General features: G+C 35.9%; 1 protein-coding gene across 5 annotated transcripts in view; it reads right to left on the bottom strand.

Moving 5' to 3' along the window:
• TAF2 (TATA-box binding protein associated factor 2) overlaps positions 1-27,175 on the bottom strand; it is a 63,184-nt gene that overhangs the window by 33,499 nt on the left and 2,510 nt on the right. For 3 of the 5 annotated variants that reach the window (XR_012833730.1, XM_075743428.1, XM_010308194.2), the window contains exons 3-15: positions 26,964-27,124; positions 17,806-17,924; positions 16,303-16,444; positions 15,720-15,951; positions 14,674-14,858; positions 13,986-14,099; positions 12,614-12,713; positions 10,758-10,843; positions 5,976-6,111; positions 4,398-4,552; positions 2,333-2,447; positions 2,123-2,232; positions 1,270-1,335 (exon numbers count right to left, since the gene is read on the bottom strand). Coding sequence is in view for 4 of the 5 variants with exons in the window: in XM_075743428.1 (XP_075599543.1) it covers positions 1,270-1,335; positions 2,123-2,232; positions 2,333-2,447; positions 4,398-4,552; positions 5,976-6,111; positions 10,758-10,843; positions 12,614-12,713; positions 13,986-14,099; positions 14,674-14,858; positions 15,720-15,951; positions 16,303-16,444; positions 17,806-17,924; positions 26,964-27,124 (1,721 nt within the window). In the remaining variant the exon portion in view is untranslated. The remainder of the gene's footprint in view (positions 1-1,269; positions 1,336-2,122; positions 2,233-2,332; positions 2,448-4,397; positions 4,553-5,975; positions 6,112-10,757; positions 10,844-12,613; positions 12,714-13,985; positions 14,100-14,673; positions 14,859-15,719; positions 15,952-16,302; positions 16,445-17,805; positions 17,925-26,963; positions 27,125-27,175) is intronic. The other 2 variants (XM_075743429.1, XM_075743430.1) reach the window with 1 other exon arrangement.

Here is a 27,175-nt window from a genome sequence, read left to right as displayed (position 1 = left end):
AACTCTCTTACTCAGTTTTGCACATAAAATTGATAACAGCAAAATACAGATATGGAATTAGGAGAGTTTGGAATGATGAAAAGAGCATCATTACAAATATGATGTGTATTTCTATATACATTTGTAGAATATCTAGAATTACTCTCAAGATAGTAGCTAGAGAAGAAAGGATAGTGAAAAGAAGAGTGCATACACAGGGTTTAGAAGAATAGAAAAGAACGAACGTTATCATGTATGCTTGGAGCGCACGAGTCCAAACTGGACAAAAGAACGACAGCATTGCAGATTAGCAGGTAAACAAAGCGTGACTTGCACAAAATCATATTCCAGTTCAAAGGTAGTTCTAAGAAGGTCATTAAGGTTTCAGCTCAGGGTAATGCAATAGCTAGCTCAACATAACTGATCAGAACTACTCACAAATATTTATGCTAACTGCTCTTAAATACATTTCTTCTTATGTCAACTATCATATAGAAATTATAACAATTAATTGTTCAATGAAAATATCCCTTATAAAATTATTTATCATCATACTTTTGAGAAGGTTCAATTTATGAGACTCTCCAGCACTTTTAAGGCAACAAGCAATCTACCCTTCTTCAAGGAGACACCATTAGTTTTCAAAAGCAGATTATTTACTGCCCTCAGCCAGCACAAGGTACCAACACCATATTTCTGAGCACACCACTGGCTCCAACTCAAGGATGGTACAGTGGGTACTTACACTGAGCAAGAATTTGCTTCCAAAGAGCTAAACAGTTCCAATTGAAATTAATGCCAGTATGAATTTCAGTATGAAGCATTTCATCACTTATTTTCAATCTAAAAGGATTATTTTGGAATTAACCACAGATTTCAGGAACTTGTCTATCTTAGTGCTAGTTAAATGCTCTTCATCCAGGTCCAACAAAAATTGCTTACTTTGTTTCAAGCCAATTCTTGTTTACATTTTACCTATAAAGTCAGCTGAAAGATATCATTAGAAATATGTAAGAAAGAATCAAGTAATTTATTCTATCAGCTTATCATACCTGTTTTTTTTTTAAAAACTGATTATTGTAGTTAACCCATATATTTTACATTTCACCCGTGTTTTCCCAGCTACAGAAGAAAAGTCTCTAAGAAGGTAAAGAAATGTGGTATAGTCTTGAAATTTGCCAGTCATGTAATGAAATACAGCATTACTATCAAATCCTTCAAAACAGCATGCTTTAGACAAGGGGAACACAGCTTAGTCTCACACTGAGCAACTCCAACAAGCTAACTTACTCCATAGCAGAAAGGTCCATGTCCACCTCTTCTCCATTCATCAGTGGAATCTTTTTCTTCTTATTTCTATTAAAAAAGAGAAAATTGAAAAAAAATAGGTATTTAGAAAATTACCATACTACCAAAGATATGTTTAGAAACAAAGCTTAAGCCTGCAAAAGGGCTCTGTGTATTTCACGACACTGAAAAATAATGTTTTCTCCAGCAAAAAATATTCATGAAGTTGAGCTGTGTATCAGTTTCGTTCAAATAATCACCAATACTTTACATTGGTTTAAACTTGACTCCCACTATTTTTACAATTACACATAAGCGTACAACTTCGAGAAGTAGAGGTCAAAGTACTTATTAAAATGCATTAGGAAACTGAGAGAATCTATTTGCGAAGCATGTTACTTTTCTTGCTCATTAGGTTTAGTGAAGAGCCCTGGCATTCTTAACAGAAAAGGAAAACTATGCAAGTGCTTCATTCATGTATCTTCACTTCAGGTACTCCTTTGACCTACATTTGTCTTCCCTCTAATTTGTCCTTCCCATTAAATGCATTTGGAATAATTTGATTCTAATTAGTCTTCATTCAACTCATTCTATATAAATAGGCTCTTCATAAAACTTTTATAAAATGTAAGACCTCTACTTATAATTAAGACCTGCCTATAAAATGTAAGGTTTCTGGCTGTCCATAAACAGTAGTAAATTCTATTTTCTCCCCTTACATCACAAGTAAATCTTATTCAGTAAGATTAACAAAACATAAACACAAAAATTAAAAAGCATGTACTTATCATCAATGCACTGTATGTTTTCATATAGCCATACTAAAAATACTTACAGTTTATATTTTAATTCTTACCTTCTGCTTTTAGAATGGCAGGGTATATCATGTTTAAGACTGTTTTCTTCAATCTGCAATGTATGGTTGAATGATCCATCAAGTTCTTGCACTGTCACTTTAAGAGGACCCTTCAAGTTCACAAGATTTTGTTATTACCATTAAAATTATGCTTATTAATGTATGCATCACACTTGTACGTGTAGCTAAAATATAGAAAATTGACCTTACCACATATTTCTGAGTACCAGGAGATGTGTAGTCTTGTTTTATTTCCAATTCCAATACATTCCGTTTTCTATTAAATGCAAAGCTGCCATAAAATTTTACCACTCCACTCTGATCTCTAATAAGCAGTATAGGAATTCTAGTGTACAATGCAGTAGTTATAAGCAAACATAATTCTCAATGTTTTTGCTCTTTACACTTGCTTTATATTTCTTTATTGCCAGAATTTCTTATCCTCAGAATATCAGGGCAAGAAAACACTTATGTTCATTCATTAAATTTTAAAGATTTTTTTTTTCTCTGAATAGTTCTTTAAGATACAATCATGTACCATACGAAGAAAAACTGAAATACAATGAAAATTATCTAGTAAGCAAAAAGTCATCATGAAAAACTATACTGGACCCCACCATATCCATTGCCCTTGGCATGCTCTCAGAGAAAGTAATTGAGTAAGAATTCAGTAATTTCAATATGATTTGTTTTACTATACATTTCAGTTAAATAAAACTCAGGGGAAAATGCAGAAATTAGCTTCACTTTTCTACCCATGCTACATTTAACTAAGTTATTTTATTGCATTTTTTCCAACCGGGTCATTGTAAGCATTCACATGTGTGAATACAGTTCATTTATAGTAAAGTTAAAACACTAGAATGAAGTGTTTTAGTCTAGTGCATGCTCCCAACAAGTCTCTGACAATATGAGACAACAGCAGGGAAGGAAAATCTGTTCTTTCATGTCCTGACATTTAAGGCAGGAGCTGACAAAGAGGCTTCTTATTGTACATGATTAACTTTTCTCCTAAAATGGAGATATTAAGCAAAGATATTTCATTTCTTATTTGGCTAGATACCTCAGACTGCTTCTGCTTGCAGTGGCTGCCTTCATAAAGGTCTGTGACTTCGTCATCGAGTACAGCCTAAGGCATTTTACAAGGTGGAAAATCTACCATCACAGGTGCAACAGTGTTTGAAGCATGGCAGGAAGGTTGCAACCATAGGATTAAACGTAAGTTACAGTTAACAGGATCAGACTTGGTGCCAAAGTCCAGAGAAGCTGAAAAATCCCCAAATCTGAGAGCTACAATATTTCCTTGCTTACAGAACAAACCTGGCTCAGATAGCAATGCTGACATTTAGGTATAGCTGCAGTGTGAATCTATGTATGGATAGAACCCCTATTTTCCTCAAGTGCTTGGCACAGCTAAGTATGGAAATTAGAATACTTTGTGAATACTTTTGATGCAGATAAAATACTAACTCCTCATCTTACTCTATAAATATTAATTGTACAGTGTTTTTTAGTTAGATATTGAGATGCACCAACATTATTCAGTAAACTCAAATAAATAACGTCTAAATATAAATACCTACTTTTGTTTTCTGTTAGAAGAGTAAGGAATCATTTTGCTGCAGTCATGTGTGATTTTAGCCTGCAGTTGCATTAAAGTTACCAATTAAACCTGTTAAATAGACCAAATTCAAATTTATTCTCATATCAATCCAAAATAAGAAATCCTATTTCTTGACTATTATCACTGAAATTTGAAGAATCAACACACAGAGGTTTATTTTACCTGAAATTGTAATATTAACACAAGCTACCAAGCTATTACATTTTAGTGTATTTTAAACTATCAATCTGCACTTTAGGTTACTTATTTCATGGTGATTTACTGGAAATCACATCCTAAAATGCACCAGACTATAGCATTTTCCATGTCAGACTTCAGCATATTTCTATGGGCAGTGTCCTCTGGAATCCCTTTAGTATAATTTGGCCTTAAATTCCAGCAGAGTTCTTGTGCTTTTTTTTTTTCAAAGTAAAACTTAAAATCATGAAATCCCTTCTTGTAAAGAACATCCAAAAAAGTTAGTATACTATAAATGACTACGAAAGGAGTGTGAACCTGTGGCTCACATCTATTTCTAATTCAAAGAATAATGTATTTAAGTGTTTTAAGCAAAGATATTTCATACCTCTCTTCACATTCCTTTAATAGTGCCAATTAAAAAACTAATTCATTCTCCATATTAACAATCCAGACCAAGAATAAAAAGGATACACCCACTGCTTTATTAAAGGTTGGATGTCTTTGCCAGAGACATTTGAGATAGATTTCAAAAACCCAGATGTGGAAACCAACATCTGACTCCACATGTGTGACTGGAACTTCTGAGATGAAGCAGTGCTGGCCAGACTCAACAATTTGTTGAAAACCTAAAGTGATAAAAAAATTATTACTTTCACTAAATACTTCAATATATAAAATAAGTTTTTCTGTTTAGTTGCAGCGGAATTGCAACTAAGAGGCCAATAAACTCATTCTCTGATAACTGGCCTCAAAAAAGTCTTTCAAAATAAAGACATTTCAGAAAATTATTTGCTTGTGCATATCAGAAACTGTGATTTGCAGACATGAATGTATTTTTAGTTAAGGCAAACCATCCACAATGCTGAGAAGAGCTCTGAAACCCCAGCTTCTTAACATGAGAAACGTTTAATGGTAACAAAACTAAATTAAAAATGTCGTCTTTGCTCATCACTGCTACAGGTACAACTTATCATGCAGCTTTTTAACAGAGTTGAATTCAAAGTGAAACATAGAAACACTTCTTGGCATCCATTTTGTAGTTCTAAGCACCTCTATACTTCAAACCCAGGTAATTTGTGAGGTTAGTCACTGCAAGGAGCTGTGGCCTTTATGTACCAAATTATAATGCAGAGGCTAAGGGGGTTGTTTTTAAATCAATTCTTTCCACCCGAGCCTTTTCAAAGAACCAACTTCCTCAAAGTTCCATATACCTACACAAAATCCATTAAAAGACCATCAGCTTTCAAAAATTATCGACAGTAAACCAGATCACTGACTATATCTGCTTGTTAGAAATAAAACAGTCATCAAGTTTTTTTTTTTTAATTGCAAAGAATAATTAAAATGTATGTAAGGAAAGCTTTAAAAATTATGCATCTGCAGTATTTTCAACCTGACAACTGTTTCTAACAGCTCTAGCACAAGCACATACATGTTATCCTTCAAAAAAAATAAAACAAACAAACAACCCCCCAAAAAAGTTGATGGGAAAAGGTATCACTCAGTTTCTAACTGGGTGTTTGTTTCTAGCACCCTATCCTTTTTCAGACATGTCACAGAATATATTTAGTAAAGAAGAAAAACTACAACTCTGCAGAAGTTTAGCATTCCAGAATAAAATTACAATCTTCTATTCAACTGCTTCTTCTACTATAAAGTTCCATGCTCTCTGCAGCACTGAAAATTTTATACAGCAGAGCCTTCTTTATAATCCGAGTAGATGAGCTCACAGCAACACCAGTTAGGGTCAGTAAAGCAGGTCCTCAGTGTTAACAATTGATCACAATAACCCCAAGCAATGAAATACCTTAACATTAAAGAGAATATGCAATATATATAAGTATTACAAGTTATCTAGAAGAGTAATGGCTAACCTTATCCTAACACAAATGAACTAGATTTTATGTTGGTTCTATCCTGCTAAAAACTGAAAATACAAATGGAATCCTATGATGATCTGTTCTGTTTTCTTAAATGCCATTTAATGAATAAAAATGCAAGTAAAGACAAAAAGTTGTCTATATTCCACATAATCATTTAACTACTTACCTGTAACATGAACTCCATGCTAATCCTGTTCTCAATCAGTCTCATAACAAGATGTGCTTTACACTGGAACATAGTATAATATTCCCAGGACAGTGTATGAGGGTGTTTGATAGAAAAATGTAAATGTGATGCAGGGCTGAAAAACAATAAAAAACCCCCAACAGCTCTCTATTTGGCATTTTATGGAATGAAACTTAAAATAAACCTTAGCAACAAGATTATAGCTGCACAACAATTATTTAGGATCTCTTCTACTGCATTAAAGTTATAAATTATGACATGCTTAAAATGAGCACACGCTTGTACAGAAAAGTGACATGGGTATATGTACCTGGCATACAGCAAGGACTATACAGAGAGAAATGACAGGTAAATACATGCTGTGTGTTACTGTGAAGACAGCAGTAGCAGCAGCAACCAAAGCAAGGAATCTGTGACTTGAGTCTGGAAATTACTCATGAATTGACATTCCCCCTGCTCCACTTCCACGTAAAAGCGCCTGTACATAGTAAATATTTTATATTTAAATAAAGAATTGTTGCAATTAAAGAAAAGTAAGAGTTTTAAAAGTCACAGCAGACTTTCATGTGATGAGCCAAAGGAACTGCTTGGGTTTTATTTTAGTTCACAAATTTATGCTTTCAATACTCTGGCAAACTGATGTCTTCTAAATCAGACACCGTGCCAAGGAAGACTAGGCAGAGCATCATGTTACAGCTTCCACAGTGTTTCCATAACTTGAACTATCTGTGGTGCTCCTTCACACATACCCTGCATGTCTATAAGCAAAATATTTTAAATGGTTTAATTTCATTCCGTATCAGAAGACAAACAAATGGTGAAACCCTGAATCTTTTAAAAACAGAACTGATTTCTGGATAGCCTTAGTGGCTGTCCAGCAAGAAAATACCAAAAGACTTAATTTTAATGAGCTTCAAAATGAATGTTCTCCATCAAGTTTCACATTTCAGAACACAAATGTTCTGACCTATAGCCCAGTTTCAAAGTAGAAAAAGTAGCCATAATACTGTAATTCTTGAGAAAAATAAAAATCTTTTTGCCCCTTTTCAATTATTTGAGAAGTGGAGATAATGAGAAGTCTGACTTTATTTCATTTATGAACCAAGTCTGTGGCAACTGTATTTTGTTGTGCTATGTTTTTTCTTTTAGTTCTTTTCACAGCACATTTGAGTTTTCCATGGATGAATAACAAACATCTTACGAAGCTGGACCCACACCATGTCAGGCCAACTTCTTAAGAAGTGAGAATCCAGACTCAGTTTATGCTGGTTGGTGGAGAATCACAAATTGGCCATTGCACCACAGAAAATGCCAGCTACTTAAAATTTCTCGACTCTAAATTGGATTCGTCCCCTGTGATTCTTGCTTACAGATAACCTAACTAAACCGTTTCCAGATGGACCAGGCACCTGATTTGTCCAACGGCTTTAGAAGATGACACTGCAAGACAGAATGAAATAATTCACGAATTGTAATGATCAAAGATAAGCGCTATAAGCCTGATCTTTCATACCAACTACCTCAGAATAAGACTGGGCTTCCAGAACCTTCAAAGACCTATTAAACAAGCCATTTTAACTTTGACCAGTCTTCCCATCCAGTTGAAAGATGTATGCCAGCAAGAAGTGTTCTACCAGGACAGGACCAGCAGTTAGCTCCTTATCTGCAGCTCTTAAGCCTTCAGGAGATGGCAAGAACTAAGGTAGCTGCAGCACCTAAATATTTTTTTCCATCCTCCTATTTACTGGGAGACTCCCTTGACTTTCCTCATGAATGTCTGCTTAAACATCTTAAGAAGATACAAAAAGAAAAGTATTTCTAAATTTAAGCAAGTCTACCCTTCTCAGGTATACAGAGCGTATGAATAAGAAGGAACTTAGGTTTACTACTTGCTGTTTCTAGTTGATTGGCAATTGCTAAAGTTCTCCTTATCAAAATTGTCCTGTTATTTTGGATAGTTCTCTATTCTGAGGTGGGAAAGGGTTAGCAACCATGAAAAAACTGAAATGCAAGGAGGAAACTGAGGTTGTGGCTCAGACATTATATAATAATTTGGTCGCAGCATAAAACTATTTATCCAGCATCAAATTATACAGTTGATTGACTTTGGTAAAATTCTTTTCTTGAGAATTACAACCAAGCCAGGACCCACATCCTTGGCCTTCTTAAATTTACTAAGGGTTGATTGATTTTGGTACTAGTGACATTATTAAACTGCAAATCAAAACAGACAAGTTTGCATTTGACAGTTACTGTTTGTATTTCATTCAATATTAGTACATTTCTTCTGATTGTATTTTTCTTCAATCATTATACTTCTAAAACATTTATTGAATTGGTTCCAAATGAGAATTACAATTAGAAATATGGGCCTAGAACCTTTGTCAAAGTGAAAACCAAACTAGCTCTTTCATGGGAATTTATAATGTTCATACTCTCAAACACACTCCCATCATTCAATGTAAACCTGTCAATATGCTTCCTCTGTTTGAAATATATCTACATGCATTTCTTGATGTTTTTAATTTTTACAATGGGGTGGCACCAGCACAATCAAAGACTGAAGAGAACCAAAATCTGAGAGAAGAGACACAAATGAAAATGTAACAAACATAAAGCTTTGTTTTGAAACTTCCATCCCTGCAGCAGATAACCTGCAGTTTCCTGTCTTTCATTTTCCCAAGCTCTCTGATTTTTTGTTTTAAAATAAATGTCCTGGAAAGTATGTTTCTGTTTCACTAGACATAAACAGGAAGAATCTGTGAGACCTATGTGTTTTGCACTGAAATTAATTCATGTATCTGAAAGAAGTTAATTTTTCCCAGTGGTTTATTTCCATATTCAGCTTCTGATTTAGTTGGAAAATGAGGTTATTAATTAATCTAATTTTTTCTTCATATTACTAATTGGGACTGTTGTAATGCAAATACGCTTGGCAGGAAACCATATCATAACAACCACAACATAGCAAAAAATCTATTTGAGAGAAATGTTTCATCATTATGAAAATACCTCCCTAAATACAAATAATTTCCCAAAGTCAGGAACAAATACTTAATTTGCATATAAGGGAACTTAGCAATCTACAAGAAACAGCAAGTTGTAATTTATATATGTGACATTACGATTATTAACAAGCCATAAAACAATGAAGTAGTGAAACAGATGTAGAAACAGTGTCCAACAGGGATACACCACATAGAAGGAGAATACATTTAAGAGCATTAGAACAGGATTTTTTCAATTATTCGTGTTCAAATCAAGAACACATACAATAAAACTAAGAAAATTAACAGATACAAAGAGACTTTTAGTCAATTCCCCTTTTTTTTTTAAGATGTACCCTTTTTGTTTAATTTCATCTGATTCTAATCACCTGAATTTAGTTTCTCTGTATAGGGGAGTATGTTGCCAATTGAAAAGACAGCCAAGACCTAATTCAGTACCCTAGATTTTCTTTATTAAAGACACCAGCACCAAAAGGATGCCTAATGTAACTGCTGCTAGCTGTAACTTGCTTTTCAGAGGTATATGTACCAAAAGCATCTAGGTACTCGGTCTGCTTCACTACTTGAAAGAACAGGACAGTGAATAAATCAAAATCCATCATGAGCAGACAAGCAAAACTGAGTAACGGCTTAGCACATACACACATACACAAGTTGCATCTGTGATTGTCAACATCCAGAAAACAGGACAGTTGTTGAGGATTCACCTGGCTGAGAAACTCACCAATATATCCTATTCCTGATTTCAGAAAACACTTTCTTCTTTTTCATGTCTCAAAGAGAGATCACTATTCAAATTTTAAATGGGTTACTTGTGTACTTGATTCAGTTCTGAATCCAGAGTTTTAATTTTAAATGAACAAAACCTGGATTTGCACATACTCAAATGCAAGAGAACCACTGTGGCAGACAATTTTGCTTGTATTTTCATAATACAGGGCTTCTGCTGCAGTAAAGACTTAAGAAATTCACATGTTCTCTCACTCCACCTGCACACGTTCAACCTCACAGTTTTGCACATGCCACGCATGAATTTCCAAAGAGTAACTCTTTGTGAGGCTGTGTTTTAACTCAGTTAATTTATCCAAAAAAAGAAAAACCCAGCTAAAGGTTGTCATTGAAACCTGGATCAACTTACTGATCTGTCTTCTGGTAATACTTTCTACCTCCAGTGATTAGTACTACTCAGTGGGTAGTCCAGGAGCATCACAAAAGAGGTAACAATAAGCTAACAATATTGAAACCACAATTATTAGGAAAATACAAACCCAGCCAGTCCACAGTTACTAATTGTACTTCACAGATGACTGATCTAATACTTTTTTCCCCCCAAATGATAAGAAATCTCAGTACAAGATTGCAAGGTGGTAACTGACAGTGGAAAGAAAAAGAGCAAGGAAAAAGAAAACTGATGATACTGTAAAAAACCTAAAGATTACTAACCACTCCAGAAATAGCTCAGATCAAAAATCTGGCTCCATATCCTCTCTCATCCTCTTACTAAAAAGTAGTTTTGTAACAGCATTAAAAACATTCATTATACTTCATTCCCTTCAAGATTTAAAGTGAAAGAAAAATAAAACAACAATGATACAATATACTGAAGATGTACTTTATGAGACTGGTAATACATGCCTTGGGCAGCTGAAGTTCTTCAAGCCTTTGGCCTCGTGCTACACAACACATCCAAGGCATCTATTAATGGTCCCATAAAAACATACCCTGTAATGACTTGTGGCTTAAATAAACATACTTGTCTTTCTCTTTTCCTCCTCCGAATATTGGATGCAGTAAAACTCCACCAGTCTTCAGTTCATATGCCACTATTTGATCTAACTCCTGAAAAGCACAACAGATGTAAGCAAACATAATTTTGGAAAGTAGAGAAATTATTTAAAGATGACAGGAAAGCTTTCCATATCATTGTTCAAGCCATACTTCTTAATTAAATTTGTTTACAAATGTTAAGAGCATTTTAAAATCAGGGATGTTCCTCGGCATGGCAAACAACAATAAACAGTAGAAATGAGCTGTTAACACTTGCTCTGGGTTTGGATTGTGGGTCAACCCACAATATTTACTATAATATTATCTAAAGAGTATTATTGTTCAATCAACAAGTTCTCTGATCAAAAGATATGAAGGTGATCACCCTTTCCTTGCAGTGGAAAGTAATATTGGGTGTATCTAGAGTAGACTGCAGCGTACAAAAGCTCACCTTGACCCATGCACAAGCCAGACAGAAGCTGGCTCTGAACTGGAACACGAGTTTGAATTTGTGTGGTGCTGTGCCCATGTTAACAAGCATGTTTCAAGGCGGGATGTCTGCATGGGTTCACTATCACCTATTCAATCACTGGTTCAGTTTCCTCCATCTCCAAGGCAGCTATACCAAAAGCCCACTGGTACCCTCTTGGGTCTTTGAAATACCCTCTCCGGAGGTAGTGTATGCCAAGGATGCACGGAGCCTCTGGGCTTTTGGATCAAATCAGGTCAGCTTGTGCACAGGAAAAGTGAATTGATGTCTGTCTGCAACCCAACATTAGTTAAGGAATTTCTAAAGGTCAGTATGTATTGATATTTATTGATTCATATCAATTTACACACTTTCATATACTGCTAATACATTCAAAGCAGTAAGGGCAGAACTGGAGGCTGTGACAGCAGCGCCTCCTAGGAGAACTAAGTGTGGGACCACTTAACTAACTCCTAGGGAAGAACCTGAGCAACTAATATCCAGAAGCAACTTCTGCCGCATGCAGCAGTGAACTCTCAGACACACCTTCATCCAGTCCTGCTGTTCTCTATAGCACCTGCAACCTTATCACAGACAGCACAAGACCAGTGAGCTGAATGTACGTGAGGCAGATAAGGATATGGTGTTGGGTCCCCAAGTAAGGGATGTAAACAGAGCCCATGGGGTTAGGAATCTAGTTTTTGGAAAAGGAAGGGTAAGAGAATGTGATGAAAGCGAGAGGAAGAAGATATACATCTTTCTGTGAATGAATGTAACTGGTAAAGAACAAAGAGTCATTGCTGCTATCATTAGAGTACCTGTCTCAGAGCATTACATTTGGAAATGTATAGACAGAAATTTCTTTTCCAAGAAAGGAAATCCCTTCAACAGGGATTTTTTTACTGTTTTATTATTTCATTTAGTAGTTAAATATTGAAAGATACCTGATCTACTATTGATCCAAGCTAACGTTGAAGCGCTTCTGAGCTATATGGATGGCCATCACCGTATAACAAATTCACTAAATAGATCTCCTTATGAATCTCATATTCTAAGTGCTTAAAAAAGTACTTTTTTTAAAAAACTTTTTCTCTCTGTTACTGTGCAAAAGTCCAAACAAAAAGAGGAAAACTAATTGCACAGAGAGACAATACAAATTATTATTCATAATGCAGTCACAGAAACGTACTTCAGTTAATACATTTGGTGTTTTTCCTTGCAGCAAATGGTAAAAATATTTGAGCTCTCAGTTTTGTCACTATTACACATTTCTTTAGATTGCAGTGCAAAACTGTATTATATTCTAGGTTTATATGGCATCTTTAATGCAAAATGTCTGAAAGACATAGAAAATACCGCTATTATGTTGCTACCTGTTTAATCCAGTGGCGATACTCATTAACACCAAAGGTTTTTTTCATCCAAAGGCCATAAATATAACCAGAGATTCCCTTTAGCACCCATTCATCTGACCTATAATAAGAAAGAAGCATGAATTATAGCACTTCAGAAGGTATTTTGTAAGGAGTGATATTTTTGACCATCTCAAAATAGCCACAAATTTCAGCAGGTTATATAACTTCTCTAAGTCAATAGGAGTCTGATGAGCTGTGAACCAATTTATGTAACTTGGCACCTGGACAGGACAGATGAAACTGAAAAGCCAGTGAAAACTGAACTTTTACCACAGAAGCCCAGATTAAAATATAAAAGCGAACTATTTTAGCTGAAACAGTAACAATAAAACAGAGGAAATGGACACTAAAGTTAAAACAACTGCTAATCTGTATCTTAATTACTTGATAAACATCTCAATGCAATGCAAAAGATTTGGACAGCAAGTAGACAAAATACCCATCTCACAATTTGGTGGAAACCCATTTAAACACCTCTTTTGAGAGTTATGTCCTAACAGACAAAAATACAGACAAAACCCACAAAATGATCATGAAATAGAATTCTAAACATTAGATTGACATACAGAGTATGAAGAAGTGAATAAAATAAAGATACAAAGGGAATCATTATGAGGGAAGAAAAAAATATCTTCACAATGGAAGGAGACTAGAAATAAGGAAGAGAGCAAGAAAACTTGTAATAGTACAAACACCAATTTTAAAAGATGTTGGTGTTTTTTTCTTTAGGCAAGGGATACTCTGGGACATACACTTTTGCCATGAAAAATGTAATGGGCTCCTTGTCCCTGATATATACAGTATAACCACTGATCAGAACTGCAAGAGCCAGTTGGGGGAGATTTCCTGAGGGATGGAGTTATAGGCAGCTTACCACCCCAAGGAATTTACCCACTATTTTCTGCATTCCCCTCCCTGAACTTCTTTGTAATTTACTCGTTCTGTGCTCTGCAAGTACTTCCTATGCAGGCTACACTTCTTCATCCAATATACATGACAGAAATTTACTGATGATACAAGAGAGTCTCCCCTCTAAATTTCCAGGTGCCAAAGCACACTACAGCATTCAACAGCAACCATTTCTGAGAGAAGACATGTTCAGTCTCTACAGTCTTTGGTACCTTTATACCTCGCAGTCCCGTCTCAAACAACAAAAAAATAAATCTCATGGATTTTCACTTATTGAGCTGGTTTTATTATTCTTATTTTTCCTCTTTCTTCTACAGTTACTGTTTCTCTTATTCTTCTGATAAAATTCAACATGCAAATTCAGATTTGAGTTTTCTAGATTTTCCACCTTTTCTAGAGAACATAATGGTAAAATACTTACCAAGACATCCTGGATATAAAACATCCGAAGAACTGCTGGGCCAGGGCCTGTGCTAAGCACCTCCTTGTCAGTGGAGTTTCATCTATAATCATTGCGCTGTGTAAAAGATTTGTGCTGGACCCCCATAAAAAGAAAATAACACAATATGAGCACAAGCTCCAAAGAAACAAAATAGAGATCTTGCTTTAAAAGCCAAAACAAATAAAATAATTAATACACTTGTTTTCCAATGAGACAGTAACTTTTTTTTTTTTTAAAATAACCTTAATCCAGGCAGATTTCCTGCTATTATTATCTACATACAAAACTCTGTGTAGACCCAAAGTAGTTTGTTTTAACTGGTGAAACTCTTTTGGATTGCTGGTACCCTATCCCAGCTGAAGAAAAATAAAACAATCAAACTTCTGCATTAATTTGATCTTAAATATTTCATGCATGTTTTTTTCTAAATCAGAAGGAAAACCACTGCAAATTTTTTCTTAAAGAAGATATAACTCCAACATCTTTATAGCAGATAAAATTGGAAATGGTGTTAGAAGCCTGCAATGTCAACAAAAGCCTTTTCAAACTAGAGAGCCCAAAATTCAGGCTATAAAAATATTGAAAGCTTCACATATTTCTCAATAGTCTTGGATCTACAGCTTCTACGCCTGTGGATTTAGAAGGTGTAATTTTCTCAAATACTAACCTGAAAATACTCATGGATGCGTAAGCAGCTACTTCAACATAAGCTTCATCTATAAACACAGTCTTGAAACAGGAGTATGGATAGCGGCAGGTAAGAATTTCCTCATAAAATTCAAACACCTCATGAAGGTATGACGTGGTATGTTTGAGCAATGGGAGAAGTTGTGGTAAGCAAAAGTGAGTCACCTATAAACAAAGGAAAATTTGGTACAAGACTGATGAATATATTTAAATCCATAAATATTGAGTATGTTACATAACAGAAGAAAACCTCCACAACCCAACAAAAATAGCTGCTGTGAATTTAACAGAAAAAAGCATTTTCAAGCTGTGGTAATGACTATCACGGCAGAAAAGTGCACCAGGATGTCCAGCTTAATCGTGAGAGCAAGAACAGGAAAATAATTTTTAGCAGACAATGTACAATAACAGTGTCTACCTAGCAATATCTAACCTTTAAAAACATACGACATTTTTCTTTGATTTTGCAATCCAATGTCTTTTGGAGATAATATTTTTCTTTTATGTACTAAAGAATTAGCTATTTTCAAATCAATCAAGCAGTGCTACTGTTTATTACAGCTAAAACTACAAGTAATCTTTGATATGACAGTTTTTTCCAGAAACTTATGATGCAGCCAATGACACTGACTTCAGCAGTGACATAGGAACCAAATGTCAGGTTGGCTCTATAGAAGTCAAACTCTACAGAAATTTATCAGTTTGGGTTTTTCAGATATCAACAACTGATTATTTTATTTTATGATAACAGCTATTATCTTTCACAAGTGAGTATGTTATTACCAACTCCAACTAAATCAGTCCCATAAATTCAGGCACAAATGGAATTATTGCTCATTCAAAGGCTTTACTTGGGGGATCAATTTAAATACAGGCATTACTAGACAAGTTTTATCATATAACTGTACTAAGGGAGGTCATATCTAGACATACCTGTATTTGACCAATATATACTCGTTGTAACAAAAACGTCACTAATTCTTTACCAAAAAAATTTAAAAAGGAGGCTTCTATGAAGATCATTACCTCATGCATGTATGGATCAACAAGGATTTCAAAAGGTCCTATCGCCAAGGAGATGTTAGAAGCTGCAGTTGGAATAGTCAGCATGTAATGAAAAGTCTTCTTCCTCATATCGTGGGTATATACAGTTTCCACCAAATCACCGTTTGAAACAGCCACCATTGCAGCATCCACAGTATACTCAAGTTTCCAGGTACACAACTCAGAATATGAATCAACACAAGGAAACCAAAATCTGGGGAAGTTAGGATTGCGGGAAAAATGGTTAATAATTATTTTTGTTTTCATAGATAATTTTTCTCTCAGGTTCCAAACTATATTCTTAAATACTTTGAATGTTGACATACTGACTCCTACTATACATTAATTTTATAAAACACTACAAGTTTCTTTGTCATTACCTCCAGCTGAGCTATAAAGACTAGAAATCCTATTTACTAACCATTAGATGCTACTTCATGTCAGTAAGCTCCTTTCAAGCACAAATTTTCAGATTTTTCAAACTTAATTTCTTTGAATTCTTGTATTTCCTACACTTTGAGATTAAATAGGAAATACATCTAACATTCAAAGATAGTTTTCTTACCTTGTAGAATTTTGATAACCACATGAAAAGACATGAGCCCCTCTTTCTGCCATGCTGCCCTCCATGTTGGGTACCACAAAATGAAGGCCTCCTTTTGGCTGGTCCAGAGAAAAGTTTATATGCACCTTCAGGACCTTTAACTCTGCAGCACCAAGACAAAAATTAGAGTAAATATATACAACTTACAGGAAAGTTATTTCAGAATAATCATCCAGTTTTGGACTCTTTTGTCTTTCACGATTATGTGTTTACTTCATTCACATGGACCTCCAAGTCCACTCACAAAGCACAGCTCAAAACCTTTCAAAACTGAGAAGTCTTAAGCTTAACTTACAGGATATGAATTTATAAGAATCTTTATTAATTAACGAAAGCTGCATTTGGAGTTATATTTCATCTTCCAACTCCCCAATGGTAAAGAATCTTTACACAGTGATTGTACCCTAACCACAATCTCCTTTGTACCTTGCCAAAACAATATTCTACAAAACCTGCATGTTACAGGCACATTCTTAAAAGACATGTTATTGTCATTTGCAGCTTCTTAAAACCTCTTATTATAGTTAAAGCTTTTCCTCTAGCTGAAGTATCTTTGCTTTGGTTTAGTTTCACAGAAATCTCACCTATGAATAGGCTGGCAAGAAAAGAAATTCAGGCATATGGTGAAATTTATCCAACAAGTCTCACCATATTTTGGCATTCAAACTTTGAAAAGAAAAATTACACCTGTTTGAATATTTTCCCTTCTAGGCTTGCAAGCAACACAACAGGAACTTAAAATAAAAAAAGTGTCTTTCCCATTAAGGTATATCTAACAACACTGTGTGAGTCAGCTTCATGATACAGTTGTTTTTTGTCTCTCACAGGTCTGTTAAATCCATGGGAAAAACTGATACAACCATATAAGAAAACCAGTACAAGAAACTAATAAAATCCATGTAAGAAAATAATCAATGCTGGAGGGTAATTTATTAAAAAAGTTACTTGTTCCAGGATCTAGTGTTGCAGGATTTAGTACACCAGTTTATAAAGTAGTTTACTCTTCACTACAGAATCAGTTTTAAACCAACCATTCTTCAAAGTAAGATGGGAAAAAATTAATATAGCTTTTTAAACAACATGTATATAGGCATATCCTTGTAAATTCTTTTATTTGTTGGCTCATGTACATTGTAAGTAGCTACACTTCTAATTTGGCACCCAACATACCCCATTACACCCACATCCTCATGTATACTTCTGGCCTCATGACCACCCAAGAGTTTGTTTGGAAAGGATGCTGAGAAACCTCACAACCACTTCTCTATATTACCAGGAAGCGTGAAGGTGTTTTTCAGATTTCAACTGGAAAGGTACAGGTGAGGTAAAAGGGAACAGTAACCACCATTTCATAATGTAATGCTATTTCTATTTATTTAAATACACTATCTTCCTATGCAAACTCATAGCTAACAAATCTATGGCACCTTAAATAAAGCTTTCAGTATGGTCTCTTTATTTTACCGTCAACGTGTTTCCACAACTCCGAGGGAACCTTAATGCAGAGTTCTCCATTTCCAGCATCTGGGTCCACAGCACTGACTGCGGCAGCGTAGGCATTGGAAAAATAGTTGAGATTCCTCCTGTCAGAAATACCCAGTTAATTCTTAAAGTACATGCTGAACTACAAAAATGAACTTTTGAAGTTATAGGACTTCTATACTGAATTTCATGGTGCATGTTCAACCAAGTACTTTGTTGTGTTTTTAAAGGAGTAAAGGGAAAAATGAGGAGTTAAGATTAGATTTCAAAACCCAGAATTTAAAACTAGGCTCTTATAGAAGTGATCTATAATCAAAAAGACTTAAGCAGTAATAATCACCAGTAAATTAAATGAGAAATGCTCAGTATTCTCTACTTCCCAATAAAAGTAATATTTATGCTTATGGGAATAGCAATTAAAAATTCTTGTTTTGGAAAATTTCGGATTAAGATTGTATGTTTATACTAAACATCTGTCTTGAAGATCTGCCTCCTCATATATTGCAGTTTTATGTTGCTTTTCCAAATGTAGTAAGATTTTAGCTTGACAATGGTATTTTTCCCCCTCTTAGCTTGATAGGAATAGCTTTACTTCGTGTTCTTTTAAATATGACGTAAAATAATAGATGATAGAGTTTTGATTTTAATACACTAAACCACAGAGATACATATTATACTTTTTAGTCCCTTGACACAATTTAGGATGCAGACACAAATTTCTGTAATCAAGTTTCAGCTGTTTAAGCTACTGTGTAATAGCTGTTAACTGACTGCACGCTTCATTCCAAAGTAATACCATCACTTCAGTTATGGCTCACATTAACTGTTTTCTACTGAAATGTGCAGGAAAATCCGTGCGTCTGCTGTTACAGTGATTATAAGCAGGATGTTATTATTTAATGTGATTATGTTCAGATATTGGAGGACCAATCAAGTTCAAAAATAACCTTGGGTTTGCATCTCTACACTACAGCTTTTATACTTTTTTCAAAATGGATTTTTTAGCTCTGTAAAACATGGAAGCATCACCTTTCTTAATTCTAATCCTCTAGTACACAGAGTTCTTCAAAAGCTTGCACAATTCCATACCTGAACAGAAAGCGTTTGAATACTGACCACCTCTTTTTCTAGAATTTTGAGCATTTAGGTGTGTACCACTGATGAATCCAACCACTGTGGGAGCAGAGCCACAATCAAGCATAAAGCTATCTGCAGCGTTGCTGCACCACAACGGAGTACATTAACGTTTGGCTGTGGACTCCACTCTTCCATGGAATCCGAAGCTCACACAAAGCAGACATGATCTCATTTCAGGATTTTACTTTCATCTAACCATTCTCTATTCACCACCCACAGAGAAAACAGCATTCAACCCAAATTGCAGTACCTTACTTGGAAGAATGAAGGGTAATTAACCATGCCAGGATCATCCTAGAAGTCTAGGTATGTCAAACACCATGCTTATATTCCTGCCTTCCACATTTTAAAAAATTTGCTAAAACATTGAAATATATTGAGAGCATATTTTCACGCAGTTCTTGATCTTTGGCAATAATAGTGTACAAATTCCCTGGCACCACTACCAAGACTGAGAATGTTAGGAGCAGTAAACTCGTCTACTTTGCTTGGAAGCATCTGAAAATAGGACATGAATAGTAAATGGGAGCATATGAGCAAATCCCAAGTTTTAATATATAATCATTTTTTCCGTTTTCATAGCTGAAGTGTACCTAAAGATAGGATATAATGCCAACAAGTTTTAAAAGCACAAGGTTGAATTTGTACACTGGAATATTCTATAACTTCAGCTATGGTTCCAGAACAATTCAAAGCAACTTAAACTCCAGCTGATGTGCTGTCTCCTAGTCTCAGCCACAAATTCCTGCTCCCTCACTCATTAAGACTACTGTTCATCCGACCCTGTGGTGATGCAGCTGAAAGTGCCAATGGAAAAAAGCAAGTAGTCTTTTTTTTTCTGCACAGAGCTTTCAGTTGCTTTAGCCCCCTGATCTGACATACTGAGGGCTCAAAGAAGTGCTACCACTGAGGCATGGGAGATTGTCGATGGGTTCATAACCAGCCCAACTGATGTTGCTTTCAACTCTCTCTCTGCAAATACCATTGGAAAAACTCTCTTTAAAAAAAAGACTGCATGACTAAAAACTATCTGAGTAATTAAAGAAACTAGCAACAGAAAACATCAGTAACATTCTGGTAGATTGTAAAGTCTCAAAGTTTTTCATTTTAACCTAAACCTGTTCTGAAAATTCACAGTTCTGATAATGGATCCCTTTCGTATACATCACCGAGAATTTGTTCCACGTTTGAGAATCGCGATGAGCTTGTGGTTACATTTTAACATCAATGGGTTCACAGACAGGAAAAGATTATGATTTTATAGCAAGAAAGGTAGACTCCACAGGGATTAACATTTTATGGAAAACAGTCTATTCCGACATTTCTATTTTTGTGAAGTGTTCCAATTCAAATGGGTGATTCATTGTTAAAGGAATCCATTAAAGGCTTAGTACCACAGATTAATTTTTTCATAGGTTGAACTATTCTCAATAAAGTGGATATGGCCATTTTAATAAAAACAGAGTGTATGCCAAAAGTTACAGCCCAAGGAGCAAAGATAAATTTTCCTAATGCTAAGTGTACATTGACAATGAAAAAGTAACATGCATTCATGGTTTTTCCTGGTAGAGATACATTTTATTATCAGAATTCACTCAAAACACTTAATTACAGCCCCAGTGCATGCCTGTTGACTGACTAGAAACAAGCAATCCTGTAGAGACTTCTTTTTCAAGGTACTCATTGATTCCAAATACCTCCATGTCAATTTTCCATAGCTACTCACTACTAGCTGCAGCAGTGCTACTTAACTGTTACACAGCCCAAACACAGAATCTATAAACCACTTTCTTCCTACAGTATTTAACATCAACTTGGCAAAAAAGTTATCTGATCCACATGTAATTCATTGCTCTTCATTACCTGTAATTTATTTACTATTCTACTTAAAATTAGCAGTTGGTTTTGGAGTCCAACTCCAAAATATGATATAGCATATGTTATATATAGTGTATTTTATAGATATACAATATGTACAGATATAGGTAATTTATTAATAAGGCAACAATCTGAATCTTTGGCACACCGAAAAACCTAATTTTCATTCTTGCCCAAGGTCAAGGGCTTTGCCATCTTTTTCTTCAGAAGCTCTCTACAACTCTATTTCTAACAAAGTCTATCATGAATTTGGTAGATAAGCATCATACCAGTGGAAATGAAGGCTACTTATTGCAGCAAAATAACACATGCTCACTCCACCAGTATTTTTTCTTTTTTGTGCAGAGGCTGGAGGCTTGATCACTGACTTCTCAGAAGACAGAATAGTGCAAGACGCTGTGAAGGCTACCTCACAGAGTACTGCTGCTTGTAACTAAAGCAACAGAGCAACAGTGAAGTTGGAGGATATCAACATATCGTCATATTTTTCAAGTTTAAAAACTACAGGTTTTACATTAAAAAAAAAAAAGCTGAACTAGTGAATGAACAGGTAGGTATACACTGCTGAAGGTTAAAATTACACTGAATAGAGTACCTATGCGCAGGAAAGCATTATGTGCACATTAGCTAGCTATACAAAAAACGTATCAGAAACACAACAGAAATAACTAAATGCAACAGCTTCTCAACCCTGCACCATTTGTGTTGTCACACAAACATTGGAAGCACATAACCAGGCAACAGCAGGATCATCACAAACTTCACTTATCACAGTTCAAACCACTGCATCAAAACTCCAAATTTTTGCTGCAGCTATTTAACAGTTTACAGTCTTACCTGTAGGATTAAAAAAACAGAGATCTCCTTTACTTGTTTTAACATAAAAGGGGCTGAGATACAAGCAGTTGTCTCAGTAGTCAAAAGATACACCGTGGGATTTCTGCATACTGTAGCCCAGAAAAATAAATCCCACTTACCTTATACTGACAGAAATTAAAAAGCAACAATTTACATGGAAGAGGGAGGATGAGAAGGACAGAGGTGGCTATAATACTCAACAACAACAGCCTTAAGTCAGACATTCTGCAACACTATTTGCAGATTTCAAACTCTCCCTTAAAATTATGAGCAAAATGGGATTCTCTGCCACCTTGTGTACACATGGTAAAACTATGTGAATTGTTTTATACCTTAAAGCACTGCTCAGACGTTTGCTCAGTCAGGGAGGAAGTCACTGTGCTACATAACTTCATCCATCTATTTTGATATGAAAAAGCTATGATGTCCTGAAGCCTCAAGAGGAAATTACAAGATTGGAAGACTGACTTTATTTCTAGATAAAACTTTAAAAATTCTTCCAGTTGTTACCTGAAATTATGGTTTGGGACTGACGGATAAAATGGCAATAGCATCAAAGCTGAAAATACGTTTGATGCACCAATTAAAGGTTTCTAACATTTCCTACAAAATTCACCAGTTTTTAATTACCTTTTTAGTAAGGGGGTTTTTGTCATTCAGCAGAAGTGACAATATACAAGACAAAAAAATTGTTTCACCTTCTACAATACCGAAAATGTGAAATGACAGAGACCACATGTCAATGATTTTTGCATCAGTAGATGATAACACCTAAAAGTATTACTTGAACTGAAAACAAGTTGAATGTTCAAATTCGGAACACAAAGAGCTGATCTATCAGAAGATCTCACCCAAGAAATAGCAGAGAACATTATGGTCAGACAGAAACAATTTCAGATGGCACTGCCTATATTTCATAGATAAAGCTCTCTTTAATCTTGACCTTCTCAACCCTCTTTTAATTATGTTTTTTTGCATGCCAAAATTTGTAAACGAAGAAACAATTAACCGCATGAAGTTCAGCAAGGCCAAGTGCAAGGTCCTGCACATGGGTCAGGGAAATCCCAAGCACAACTACAAGCTGGGCAGAGAATGGACTGAGAGCAGCCCTGAGGAGAAGGACTTGGGGGTGTTGGTGGACGAAAAGCTCAACAAGACCCAGCAACTTGTGCCTGCAGCCCAGAAAGCCAACTGTGTCCTGGGCTGCATCAAAAGAGGCGTGACCAGCAGGTCGAGGGAGGTGATCCTGCCCCTCTACTCCACTCTTGTGAGACCCCACCTGGAGTACTGCATCTAGCTCTGGGCTGAGGTGATCCTGCCCCTCTACTCCACTCTTGTGAGACCCCACCTGGAGTACTGCATCTAGCTCTGGGCTCCACAGTTCAAGAAGGACATGGACTTGTTAGAGGGAGTCCAGAGGAGGGCCACGAAGCTGATCAAAGGGCTGCAGCACCTCTCCTATGAAGACAGGCTGAGAGAGTTGGGATTGTTCAGCCTGGAGAAGAGAAGGCTCTGGGGAGACCTTAGAGCAGCCTTCCAGTACCTGAAGGGGGGCCTCCAAGAAATCTGGAGAAGGGCATGGAGTGATAGGACAAGGGGTAAGGGGCTTAAGCTGAAGGAAGGTAGATTTAGACTAGATGTTAGGAAGAAATTCTTCTCTGTGAGGGTGGTGAGGCACTGGAACAGGTTGCCCAGAGAAGTTGTGGATGCCCCATCCCTGGAATTGTCCAAGGCCAGGTTGGACGGGGCTTTGGGCCACCTGGTCTAGTGGAAGGTGTCCCTGCCCATGGCAGGGGGGTTGGAACTAGATGAGCTTTAAGGTCCCTTCCAACCCAAACCATTCTGTGATAATTAACCACTTCACATGATCTTCACCTCATATCGGCGAACGTACCCTCTCAAGTCATGGATGCTGTAGCAAATCTTCCCAAAGAAATAATTACAGTGGCTTTAAACATAGAATTTTCCTTTTTTATTGAATTCTGCTGCTAAGGGAGTAAGAAATCTTTAAAATATTTTAACTTTTATAAAAAAAGGTATGAAAGAGTCCATTAACAACTTTTTCTACATACTTTACGTATTCCTTTAGAAATTAACATTTAAGAAAACTAAAAGCATTATCAAAATCAAGAAAATGTTTGTATATAAAACCATGAAACTTAAACGAATTTTTTACTAGCTACACACCACAGGAAAGAGTAAAGATATAAATCAAATTCTTTTAAACAAACAGGTTGCCAAGAACCATCTTAATTTCACATTTACTACATCAATAGACTACCGAAGAAAACCATGCAAAAGGTAACTATCCCTGTAACATTAGAAACAAAACCTGATAACTAATCTGTGCCCTGTTCAAAGTCATTTCTATTCCTAGTTCAGCTGCAAGGGTACAAAGGACATCATCGCTAAACTTCCAAAAACAAACAAGAACTTTGAAGACACGATCAGCAGAACGACGACTGATTAGTTACAAAGACTACTACAAACCATTGCTGTGTCTAGAAGCAGTTCTTTGTAAGGAAGAGCAGAGGAAAGCCACTGATTAATTATTTTTTTTAGGTACTAATTCTAGAGTTTTTAGATTTCTAGCATTTGTTTTTAATCCTGCCTTAAGAGCAGAGATGCTGTATATAATCAAAATTTAGCTGCCATCAAGCTTGACACCAAGTTGTGACCAGGTATTGCAATGGAAGAAATACACATCTCACGTAATACTTTATAACCCATGTAGCCGCTGACTTCTGGGACAAAGAGAAGAGGCGTACTAGATTTTCATTAAGAATATTTGGTGACCTCTGTCTTTCATAACTATGAATAACACAGGAGTTATGGAATACAGAGACTTTCTATTGAGTTTGAATAGCAATGTGAAAACCTGCAGCAGTGAGAACGACATGCCACTGTGGCCCTGTGTGAGACAGTATTTCACTTTACGTGCACTGTCCCCAAATTTCAGTCACTGCTCTTAAACAGGATAATATAAAAAAAGGATAATGTTTCACTATACCACTAGGATACTAAACAAAGAAACTCACTTTCTCCACAAAATGATAGTTATCTCTCCTAATCTCTTTCTTAACATAAGGAGTGCTCACTCTGAAAATTTTAAATGCTGCTCCTTTCTCACATCTTCCAGAGGTCACGTGGTTTGACCCTTCGGCTCAAGCAGGGCCACCAAGAGTTGGTAGTGCAGGACCATGTCCAGATGGCTTTTGAGTATCTCCAAGGATGGAGACTCCATAACCCCTCTAGGCAAATAGTCCCAGTGCTCAGTCACCCTGACAGTAAAAAGGTGTTTCCTGATGTTCAGAGGGAACTTCCTGCGTTTCAGTTTGTGCTTCTGGTCCTGTCAGTGGACACGAGTTAAAATACATGAAATTCCATCTGAACACAAGGAAATGCTTTTCTGTTCTGAGGATCATCAAACACTGGAGCAGGTTGCCCACAGACACTGCAGAGTTTCCATCCTTGGAGATACTCAAAACACAATTGGACACAGCCCTGTGCTCCAGCTGACCCTGCTTGAGCAGGAGGGTCACACTACATGATCTCAATAGGTCCTTTCCAACCTGAAGGACTCCGTGATTTCGTATCAGCCACTGTTAAATACATACAGCACTTCCACCAGAAGTTAACAATTCAGCAAACTGTAAATTCAAGCAAGCCAGCCAAAACAAAGTGTGAGAACATGAACATAAGTTTCAGTAAAATCAAAAGCGAATACTTAGGGAAAACATTTGCCCATGGTGCTTCTCTTACTGAAAAACAAACAGATGTGAGATTTTTACCCAAGTCTCTTCCCCTATCATTTCCCCAAAGCATGCAGGAAGCTACATGTTCTTAAACTTGCTCTTCAATATCAGACAGTGAATAAATTTGAAACTTTTCCTTTCAAATTTCAAAGTGAGTTTAGATAACATTCTAGGACTAATGCTCTAATCTATGATGCTAACAAACAGTGAAAGCTTGATTTCTTAGAAAAGACAAAAAACTTTACTTTCTAGCTCTTCAGAACAATTAGAATCCCCTCCGATAAGGATTCTGAATTTTTAACTTATCAAGCAACAGCAACAACAACAAAAAAAATCAAGTCACAAAACAGACAGGAATTATAGAACTAATAGACTCAAGTGGTTCAGTATCAGGACTCAAACAAAATTTCAGAACTCTGATATCCAATTCAGTGTCCTATATAAATGAACATTGTATTTGCAAACTCCTGCGTATGTGATGAAAAAAAGAATATAGAGTGCCTGCCATAAACAAACAGTACAAACCCTAGGATGTGTAACTTAGGATAAAAAGTAGCACTTGAATCTCAGTAACTGAACAACAGCAGTCCTCTTACTCTAGTTTTCAGACAACAGTCACAGATGTGAAGTCAGGTTTAACCTCAAAACTGTGATGGACTAAGAAACATCTCAAAGGCTGTAGTCATTAAGGCAATGAGTAGACAACCTCTTAATGATCTAGCTACTAGTTCTATCTAAAACTTTGATATCATAGGAATAGTCCTAGGTTTAAAAATAGGAAGGAACAAAAATGATCATCCAATCTGACATTACACATCATAAAAATTGGGACAATTTTTGCAGGACAAATTATCAGAACATAGTAGTTTTGGTCTACATTAATATTAAACAGATGCAATAAAAATGATTTAACCAACTGTGCTGGAGTAAGAAACAAAGAAAAAAGAAACAACAAAACCCCCACAAAACCCAAAACTAAAGACTATCCTCTCACATAGAACTCTCATATGAATGTAGTTGCACCACTGTAAAACATTCTCTGCAAGAATATAAATGAAATGCTATTGCCACAATAATGTAACCAAATTTTCTTTGAATAAATAAGTGTAAAAGTTGGGCATAGGTAAGCCTGAAGTCCATCAGAGATGAAGCATTTTAGCCAAAGATATTTTCCTACCAAGGAAAAAAACACATGAGAAAGCACTGACAACGCTACTGGCATCCACCACTTTTTTTCCCCATAAAGTACTTTTTTAAAAGTTCTGATACTTTTACAAAACAATACAAAGAAATGTGAGTAAAAGAAATTCTAAAGAAGAGCCTAAGAGTAAAAATTATTGCCAAAACACTTTCCCCAAAATTAAGTTGCCATGCCAAAAGTTAATTGTTTCTGTCTGAAACGTCCGTTACCATGAGGAAATCACCAGGTAAAATGTGCAGTACAATAAAATAGGTCATGCTTAACAGCAACAGAAGACACTACAACTGCAGAGTTTTAAACGCATCACTTACTGCTTTGACTCATGGTGACAAACCTCCAGCGTTGGATCATTATAGATGAAAGCTGCTTCTAAATCGTTGACTCTTACTCTGTAAATCCGGCACTGTTTACTGTTCAGTTTGATTCTATTCAGGTTTGCAACTGTGGGAAATATTGTCAGTTCCACATAACCCTATGAAAAAACAAATCAAAACCTTCTATAAAATCTTTACCAACTCACAAA

This window comes from Balearica regulorum, chromosome 2, assembly GCF_011004875.1.
Source record: "Balearica regulorum gibbericeps isolate bBalReg1 chromosome 2, bBalReg1.pri, whole genome shotgun sequence".
In the NCBI taxonomy this organism is placed as follows: domain Eukaryota; kingdom Metazoa; phylum Chordata; class Aves; order Gruiformes; family Gruidae; genus Balearica; species Balearica regulorum.
The sequence above is the reverse complement of the archived record's forward strand: the minus strand, read 5'-3'. Positions and strand labels throughout refer to the sequence as shown.